The sequence below is a fragment of the Nothobranchius furzeri genome, chromosome 3 (assembly GCF_043380555.1).
Source record: "Nothobranchius furzeri strain GRZ-AD chromosome 3, NfurGRZ-RIMD1, whole genome shotgun sequence".
NCBI classification, from domain to species: Eukaryota; Metazoa; Chordata; class Actinopteri; order Cyprinodontiformes; family Nothobranchiidae; genus Nothobranchius; species Nothobranchius furzeri.
The window spans coordinates 73,467,256-73,477,490 of NC_091743.1; the positions used below are offsets into that span (position 1 = coordinate 73,467,256).

The 10,235-nt window shown below is 40.7% G+C and overlaps 1 protein-coding gene across 1 annotated transcript; it reads left to right on the plus strand.

The window, feature by feature from the left end:
• The first annotated feature begins 669 nt into the window (after nucleotides 1–669).
• Nucleotides 670–2,239, plus strand: uqcc2 (ubiquinol-cytochrome c reductase complex assembly factor 2). The gene is made up of 4 exons (XM_015941320.3): nucleotides 670–1,038; nucleotides 1,556–1,630; nucleotides 1,902–1,968; nucleotides 2,075–2,239. The coding sequence occupies exons 1-4, from the start codon at nucleotides 901–903 to the stop codon at nucleotides 2,185–2,187; spliced, it is 393 nt and encodes a 130-aa protein (XP_015796806.1). The 5' UTR covers nucleotides 670–900; the 3' UTR covers nucleotides 2,188–2,239.
• Nucleotides 2,240–10,235: the final 7,996 nt, after the last annotated feature.

Consider the following 10,235-nt stretch of genomic DNA (forward strand, 5'->3'; position numbering starts at 1 on the left):
ATCCCTAATGACAAATAAACCCAGAGTAACAAATACGTATAGTTTACTTTTAGATTTTCATTTAAAACAGTAAACTCTTTGTACAAAGAATAAAAAAACATCATTAATAATTTAATTTAAAATCAAACTGTTATTTCTGAATGTTTTAGCTGAGGAGTTATATTAGTTTTTCTCAGTTGCTTTGGTGCATTTCTCACAACAGAATTGATCTCTGCACGCTCTTCTCAAAACAATTAGTGCAAACTGCAAAACATGGTGGATAACTTGCAAAGGTGAGTCATTTCATCAAAAAGAAAAGTCAGTTGTTCAAAAGCTCAGAATAAGTAGTCAATGCTTCAAAAGCAAGTCCCTTAATCAAAACAGGTAATATATTCATCAAAAGCAAGTACTTATATCAAAGTGTCAGGGCTGTCACAATTACAAGTCATTACACCGGCACCTTTGGTCACAAAATCAAATGGTTTGAACATGTTCTCATTGTGACGGATTTCTTTGTAGGTGCTTCCCAATGACATGTCAAGTCTGGACAGCCTGCATGGCATGTTGAAAAACATAAATTGTAAAGGAAAATCAAGACACTTCATATGCACTCTTGATAATATTTAATTGAAACTGTTCACGGCATTGTGCAACTGGGGAAATACAGTAAAACAAACATTTTACAGCAAACATAAACTAATTTAAGACCGTAAGCCTTACTGCAGTAGTTATGAAACAAAAACAGAAAATTGAACAGACACTGCTGCATATCAATCACTGACTGATTTTGAAGGAAAGGAACACACGCGAGATCCCAGCAGAAATTAAAGGGGGAACAGTTTAGATGTGACACAAGTTACGGTGTCCGAAAAGGCTCAAGCCGTGAACGTACTCGTTCGCGTAAATATTACATGACCAAAGATGTCTGCGACACGATATCGTCGGTTTTTAAAGCTATGCGAGGAATGGCCCCGAGACGAGACCAAAAAGGGCCGCGATTTGGGAACATTTCTGCGGCAGAGGGTCGCTTCTGCGTTCCGCGAGGGCGAAAACACGCAGGTAGGAGGTCACGCGGCGGCTGTTGAAGCTTTGGACAAACGCTTCCTGTCGACCTTGCAGCGTTTGTTGATGTGGAAAAGACGCAGCTGCAGAAATAACACCGCGCTAATATACTTTACTAAATTAATACAAAACTATATTATGATGTTGTATTATTTTAATAAATTGTATAATACGACAGTTAAAAATTAACAACTGAAAAGTGTTATTTTAGTTATTTTTCGCAAACATTTAACATTTACACGACTGAATTTTATACTCATGACTGAAAAATATTAAGGTTATTATTCTTTTATGACAGTTAAAATAGATAATGCATTGGCTAATATGAATATAAATTATGCTTTATATATGACTTACTGTGCTATTTTTATATATTCAGAGAATTTGTTTTAATCATTTGCAGTCAAATATGTTGCTTAAGTAATTTGTAAACCACTTCCTTCAGCTTTCATTTGCATCCAAACAAAATTAAAAGCTATTCTATTAACAGTTCCATCTTTTGTCACCTTTTCAGATTGCAGATCCAGAGAAATGTGACCAAATGTATGAAAGTTTGGCTCGTATAAATGGAAACGTGTACAGACAAAGAGTAAGTTGATTTTCACCATTGCTTTTTTATTTGTTGTGTGCTGCATTCAAGAACTGACAAAAATATACTTTTTTTTTGTGAAAATGACAGTAAAACATCTTACTTGATGTTAGTAAACCACGTTGGGTTAATTTGTAAAAAGTATGTGTTTGTAATTTGTAACCAAACATTCTCATGAAACTCAAATAATCTCCTTTTAATGCTGGAATTAAAAAGTGTAATGATAGACTTTATTATACTGAATCGTACAAATAATGTGTGTTTTGTCCAGTTTCCTCGTGTGAGAGACACAAGTTTTACCGGTGTTACAGCAGAGGAGTGCAGAGTCCTTCTGTCAGGTAGGAAACCTAAAGCATCTCATCTGTCGTATGTTTTTGACTCTTTTTCATCCGTCATGTAGAGCTGCCACAGATCCGCTGTTAGTTACACCACGTTTGTTTACAGGGAGTATTCAACAGAGCATGGATGAGGAAAAGAAGGGTTTGTGGAAATCTTTAATGAAGAAATTCTCCTCCAAATCACCGGAAGACGTTCCAGAAAAAGCTCCTGAAAAATAGCCCTTTTTTGCTTTTCATTTTGCTTGTATAGAAATAAAGCTCATTATTGTCATCTATGCATATAATGGTTTTTAATTAGGTTTGTTTCTTGAGACGCTCTAATATTCTAAGATGTTTTGTAAAAGTCAACTGAGAATCGAGAAAAGACAAAATCCGATCATTTTTTTTACTGCAAAAGTCTTCTGATTTTCTCTTTAGTTTCACTTCATGTTCGCTCTTCCTTCTTCTATCTCAGGAACATTGCTAAGCTGAGTCCCATTCTGTCCTGCTCTGAACTTGAGACTGTTCTCCACACCTTCATCTCCTCACGCTTAGACTACTGTAACTCTCTTTTCACGTGTCTGAGCAGAACCTCCCTGAACCGTCTGCAGGTGGTTCAGAATGCCTGTGCTCGGCTTCTGACCAAGTCCTCCAAATACACCCACATCACCCCGCTTCTCCTCCAGCTTCACTGGCTGCCAGTCAACTTCAGGGTTCATTTCAAGATCCTGGTTCTGGTCTTTAGCGCCTTACATGGACAAGCACCATCTTACATTGGTGATCTTCTCAGTCCCTACACCCCCAGCAGGTCCCTGAGGTCCAGTGATCAAAGCCTACTGGTTGTGCAGCGCCAGGCTAAAGACTAAAGGTGACAGATCATCTGCTGCTGTGGTCCCCAGACTCTGGAGCTCTCTACTCCTGAGATCAGTGGACTCCTTTAAAAGCAGAAAACTCACCTGTTCAAGCTGGTTTTGGTGTGACCTTCATCACCCTCTCCTTGTTCCCCACCTATTCCACCTTCCTCAGCATCCACTGATTTCCCTCTTTCCTATTCTTTCTCTTTCTTTACATTTTTTAATCACAATTGTCTATTTGTGCTAATTTTAAATATATTTTTAATGATTTTCTAAATTATTTATGTTTTTACATTTCTTGTTTTTGTGAAGCGCCTCGTGATTTTTATCTTGAGAGGCGCTTTAGAAAAGATCTTTTCTTCTTCTAAAGGTTTCAACAGGAAACCAAAACTGGAACAGTCAGACCAGCAATAAAGACCTCAGTGTTGATGAAAAACTGGTGACTTCCATTTTACAGAAAGTCAACCCGTACAAGTTTCCTGGCCCAGACAGACTCGGGGCCAGGGCGCTGCACAGCTGGGTGCAGTCATCACCAGACTTTCAGCTTCTTTTGAACTTTAGTTTTGTTCCCAGTCTGTGGAAGGAATCCTGCATCATTTCAGTTCCTAAAAAGGCTAATTCAAAAGACCCCAATGACTTCAGACCCTTTCATCGGTGCTGTTCAAATGCATGGAGAGAGTTGTGTGTGATTTCATGTCACACAATGTCTGGGAACCTGGATCCTCTAATTTGCCTACAGGGCAAAAGGAGGTGTTGAGGATGCAAGTCTGACTCTTAACTACCGCTGCTATACACAGTTTTCTCCATTTACGCTGATGACATCACCTGTAGCAGGGCAGGATTTCAGCTTTTAAAATATGCAGACGACATGGCGCTGGTGGACAGTGGGTCCTGACCACAACTTGTAAGGAACAATCCCTGGAACTCAACATCTCACAAACAAAGGAGTTGTGCTGTGCATGCGGAGACAGAGCCACTGCATCTCAGCTTTTTAAACCGGTGATCATTCAGGGAGAGCAGGTTGAACAGGTGGAGAGTTTAAAATATTTGGGCACACAGACAGATGTTCATCTGTCCTTTCAACGACACTCAGATTCCATTTACAATAAAGCACTCCAGCGCCTCCATCTCATCAGGACATGAAGGGATTTTAATGTCAGGAAAAACATCTTAACTACGGTCTACCGGTCAATCGTGGAATCCATTTTAACGTTTAACATTACATCCTGGTACAACTTTCTCACTTATAGGCACAAAAATAAACTCCAACGGATCACATATCAAGCCGGCAAAATAATGGGTTCATTACACCCCCCAGATCCTAGAGATAGGATCAGAAGCTCGGTCATCTGGGGAGGGGCTCAGACTTGCTCCTCCACATCCATAGGAGCCAGTTGGAGTGGCTCGGACATCTGGTCAGGATGCCTCCCTGGTGAGGTTTCCTGGGCACGTCCAACCTGGGAGACCTAAAGGGAGACTTAGGATATGCTGGAGGGACTATGTCTCTCAGCTGGCCAGGCACCGCCTTAGGATTTGGCTGGAGGAGCTGGTCCAAATGGCTGTGGAGAGGGAAGTCTGGGCTGACTCTGGATAAGCAGTGAAAATGGATAGATAGATAGATAGATAGATAGATAGATAGATAGATAGATAGATAGATAGATAGATAGATAGATAGATAGATGGATAGATGGATGGATGGATGGATTGAGGGACAGTCTATAAGTATGTAGACCAAATGCTACACCGTTCTTTTGACTAGTGTGCAGGTATACATTGAGCTCCTTAAGGCTGAAAAGTAAAACCAGTGGATGAAAAACTTGTTGGATTAAATGAAGAATGTGTTTGCTGAGTTGCACGATTTACAAAACTGGTTTGTGATGTTAAATCTGAAATTGAGTCGCGAGTGAGCTGACTGGAGGGAATCCAGGTCTACATCCCTCCCTTAAAGCTGATTCTTTTGGGTCAAACTTTCACTTGAGAAAGTGGTGACATGTTCTTCAGATAGCGTTTGGAGAATCTACATCTTCTGTTTTCAAACATGAAGTTATTTTTCTGTGAACTTGATGCATTTTGGAAGAAAAGTAACACAAAATGACACATTTATGATTCAAATCTGGAAATTTGTCCAAAAACGTGAAACCACTTTTATCCTGTTTCCACTTTGTTCTACCTCCGGTCCACTACCTGTTTGGGTTTGAGTGCTGCACAGATACTATTCATGCTGCTGGGGTCCAGCTGCCACTGGAGCAGAAACAGACCAAGAACACATTTCTAAATATTCTCCATTATCTTTTCATCACAAAGACACGTTTATTAAGACAATGAGCAAAAAATCACATCCAGGTCTGAAAATGGGTTCCAACAGAGAAATAAACCAACATCCAAAGATTAAATCTCAGTGATCTGAAATGTTGGTTTGATTGCAAGGAAAAACTTAAATAAAATAAAACATGTTTTAAATGGAACAAGTGTGTTAGAAACCAGAAACTCTGCCCAATAAAACAGAATAAAATCAGTAGAACAGCTTTTACTGTTAGACTCACTTATCTCCACATCTCTCTTTGAGGTATTTGTTTCCCTCTAGTGGCAGAGTACTGCAGAACATGTAAAGGAAACATCTGTCTCCCTCTGGACCAAATCACTAAAGTCATTGTTGTTCAATTTTATTCATATAAAAGCAAATTTGACACATAAATAGCAGATAACTAATCCCATCTGCAGTGCACTTGTGATTCCTTCTGCTGGTAAAGAAGCTCGAGTGAAATTTTGGTGTATATATCAGGAATAAAACTGAGCAAGGGAAAGGAAAGGAAGGAGAGAGCTGGATGTTCTAACCCACATGACCTGGTCTATTTCATCATTCTCATAAAAGTGCACGTGAACCCTCAGATCCTCGAGTAAAAAAACCTGAACTCAGATGACCTTTTAGCCACGAAGCTCTGCAACAACTGAAGCATCTGATCTGCTGCTTCTGCAGCCTTCTGCTGCTGAGAAGGTAGACGGTGTCTCAGCGGGTTGAATGATTACAGGAACGAGCACAACTAGACCAGAGATAATGGTTTAATCAGATAACGTGAGACAGAAATAACTGAGCAGCAGGTCTGAGCTGCTTCTAAAACCACCTTTTTGTTCCACTGCTTGTTGGTTTGATCAGATTTTGACAAGAGAGGAAGGCAACAAGAGTTGGGGACGAGGTGAGTGTTGGTGGACCAGTGAGACGAGAATAAAGGACAAACATTTACAATTCAAACTCAAGACAAAATCCAGCAGGCAGGATTTTTTATAACGCCTGCTGGTGGTCGGAGGGACCAGTGGCGCCTGTGCTCGGCTGCCCCGCCTCTGTCAGTGCGCACCAGGGCAGCTGTGGCTACATCGTAGCTCATCACCATCAGTGTGTGAATGTGTGTGTGAATGGATGAATGATACACTGTAGTGTAAAGCGCTTTGGAGTCCTTACTCTGAGAGGCGCTAAAATAAAATGGAAGCAGCAATGATGCTCTGCTGGTCACAGTAACAAACTGGTATGAGGTTACCCTCCACACAGGCACCTCCTTGCAGCCCCCCCCCCCCCCCTCCTCCTCCTCCTCCTCCACATCCTGGACAACAGCAGAAAGTGTTTCAGTGTCTCAGACGTCAGATCATCAGTGATTCTGTGTCGATAACCTTATAGTCTATGGTGAGTTGTACCCTTTTAATCCCAACATGGTAATGATTTATACAGAATAATATAAGATCCTTCTAAATGCTGCATGTTTGGTCGGCCAGATGTTTGACACAGAGGTGAGGAATATTTGATTCCCAAAGATAAGTGAAAATAAAACACTGATTTGACCTCTGAAACTGATGTTTGAACAGAAACATTTCAGCGAGTGACGCTGTCTCACCCCAGGAGCTGTTAGACAATAAAACATAACTATGGGCTGTAATAAGCTACGAGAACAACTGGTGATGTGTTGTTTATGAGACACAAGTCAAGTTAGAACACATGTAAACATCTGTAGAACAAAACAACCTGCAGCTGCTGAAGAAAGAAGGGAGAGGGAGAGAGAGATGGACTGATGCGCTGAAGGAGACAAAGGTGCGTGTTGAACAGGTCACGTGTAAAAGACGTGTAAATGTTTATGTGTGTGTGTGTGCGTACATGCGTGTGCGTGTTTAAACTAAGGTGGTTGCATTAAAAATTTATTCAACCAGAAATTTTGGGTGAAATAAGAATAGAATCTTTATTTTGTGCAGGTTGTACATTTCTGATCCGATCTTAAAAGTGTGGGTCACAGAAAAAAGATTTCTGATTATTATTTCTGATTCTAATGGGTCACTCTGAGTTTTTCATGCGGACTGAACATGAAAATAGTCTCCTACACCTATCTCCTGTATTATCTTCTGATAGAAAACAGACGGTGAAACTCTAGGATGAGAAAATCCTGACAGATCTACGTCACACTTCATGGACTCACCCATCTTGACTCACGACAGGGAAGGCTGTTGTTGGTTTAGGTCAAGGAAACAGCAGAGAACGTCACAGCTAGTAGAAGCTAACGTTAGCATTAGCTCCTCCACCACACAGCAGAACTCCTCAAGGCTTGTGTTATTTGTGGAGATAAAACATCAACAATGCAGAGCAAACAGAGTCGGTGGTAGAGTTGTGTTGCTGTTAGCCAGTCAGAGGTGAGATGTCCAAGTATCAGGAAACAAGATTTTAAATCCTGCAGTCTGATGCCAATGCAGAAGTGACAAAAATTGTTTTCCTCCCTCCAGCAGGGGCTGACTCCAGAAAGGAGAAAGCTCCCATAGACTCATGTTAAAAATGCCCATTTCACAGCAGAAATGAACATGTTAACATCCTGGTTCAAAAACCATTTTAGGTTAATTAGATCTAGTTTAGAGTCATGACCACTCTGAGGGGTTGACTTTTGTTGTATCTCATTCTGGCACGTGCAGAGGGGGCTGCGGAGGGTGCTTGAGACCCTGCCCCTTTTGTCTGAAGTGCCCAAAGTGCCCTTTTTCCGGTCGTTCGTCAGATTTTACGAGTAGGACCTGGCTGCAGACATCAGCTGGTGTGTCGAGAGCAAGATGGCGCGTCATTACTTTTACCGGAAAATCGACGAGCGAAAGACCTCGGCAGGAAGTTGGTCTTTTTTTTGGCGGCCGCTACTTTGTTTTTGTTTCAACCATACTCGGCGGGTTTCAATTGAGGAAAGGTAAGGATAAGCATGATAGATAAAGAAAGAAAGATAAGGATGAAATTAACTAATTGTTGCAACCGTTCTTAGTTCTTAAATGTAGGCACTGTAGCGTTTAAAGCTTTACCAGAGAATTATTGCAAAGGCACCGTGTTTCATAGCTAATTGTATCAATATTAACACGCAGTCTTAAAACGAAGGGAGATCACAAGCTAGCTAACACAAAAGCTACATAAATAAAGCTATCAGCAATTGTAGCTTAGCTTTAACTTAGCTATTTGATTTTTCTGGTCTCCCTGTTTGTTAAAACTGTTAAAGTAATAATATTAACTTTATATATAATTTAGATATGATATAAAGACCACGATTTCTAATACTGACTTGACTGAAACGTTATTAATACCCTTTTTTAATTAAAAAGCGTAGATTTTCAGAGATTTGTAAGTGGTTTCAATCACTAGTTTTCATATGAGGCTAAAGTTAGCTTCCGATTCGGGAAATGGCTAAAGGGCTAATACACCCAATTTTTCTCTACTCTGACCATTTTTATTCTGCTCTAGCTCAAAACCTACAATACATACACTCTTCAAACCTGTTTTAGATTATTCTGGGCTCGTAGGAATGCATAAAACATAGTTTGTGATTTGTGAAACCTTCCTCTGATTTGTGAAACTTCAAAAAGACAGATTTATGAATTTATTTTTCAGCATCTGGCCCACACTGGAACTGGTCCTGTGCACCCAGAAATAAAATGTATTTTCTGGACAAGCTTAGCTTTCAATATCTCTAAATATTTTTCAGTTATTGTGTGTGGTGTGCTTGGTCATTCTACTGTGGTTGCACAAATCAGGTGTCCTGCAACAGGTACAATAACTTTGAAATAGTAGCCGCTTCTCTAATTAATGCCGCCCTCCTTCTGATTCTGTTTCAGAATAATCCTATCCTTATAAAAAATAGATATTTTTGTCGACTGACTGCTTTGATCGGGTTTGGTTTATATTAATATTACCGGATTTAAGCACATGTAGCTGCAAATCATTCAGGAGTTACAGGCCTTAAATATAGATCTAAAATGAATATCGGACTTCTTCAAGTGACACTGACAAAACTCCTTACATGTGCTTGTATTCTTCATTTGCTAATAAGATGTATTTTTATCTAAATTACAGGACAATCGAGGCTTTGAAAAATGGAACCCAGGCAGTAATTTCAGATGGTGAAATCAAGGTAATGTTTAATTATAATAAATTAAGACTCTAAAATTGGACATAGGATAATGCAATCTCTTGTTATCTGTGGTAATGTTGCTTATTTTTAACTCTTGTCTCAGACTTTGTATAAGGATCTCTGCAGCGGTGGAGTGAAGTCTGGCCGCATGTATCTGTGGCACAATCCAGGTGTCTCGCTTAAATTAAAGCAAAGACTAAAGCCACTGATGTTCCACTTTGCTGATGCACAGGTAAATGTATACTGACTTACAATAAGCTGCATCACATTTATTTATGTGGATGCGTGGTCAGTGGGCCACCTGGGTCCGTTGTCTAATGCTGAGAGGAATGTTTTGTTCATTTTTATGTTAACGTGTTTTATAGGTTGACGAGCTGACAGAGCGGATTGGTTCATGCTCAGGAATATATAAACTAATAAAGAAGAGAGAGTTCCAGTTTCTGGACTTGGTGTTTGATGTCCTTGTTCCAGAGGTACAACGCAGTCTTCAGCAGTGATTGGTATAAAAGTTACTTTTCCAAAACATTTGACAGTGTATGAAGTAATCCTTAACAGAGTTTGGTGGCAGGAGAATCTCGTCTCTGCTTTTTGCGGATGATGTGGTCCTCCTAGCTTCACCCAGCTCTGACCTTCAGCTCTTGCTGGATAGGTTCGCGGCCGAGTGTGAAGCGGCTGGGATGAGGGTCAGCACCTCGAAATCCATGGTCCTCGACCGGAAAAGGGTGGCTTGCCAACTCCGGGTCGGGGGAGAGGTCCTACCTCAAGTGGAGGAGTTTAAGTATCTCGGGGTCTTGTTCACGAGTGACGGTAGGAGGGATCGGGAGATCGACAGGTGGATTGGTTCGGCGTCTGCAGTGATGCGGACGCTGAACCAATCTGTCGTGGTGAAGGGGGAGCTGATCCAGAAAGCCAGGCTCTCGATTTACCGGTCGATCTACGTCCCAATCCTCACCTATGGTCATGAGCTTTGGGTAATGACCGAAAGAACGAGATCGCGGATACAAGCGGCCAAAATGAGTTTCCT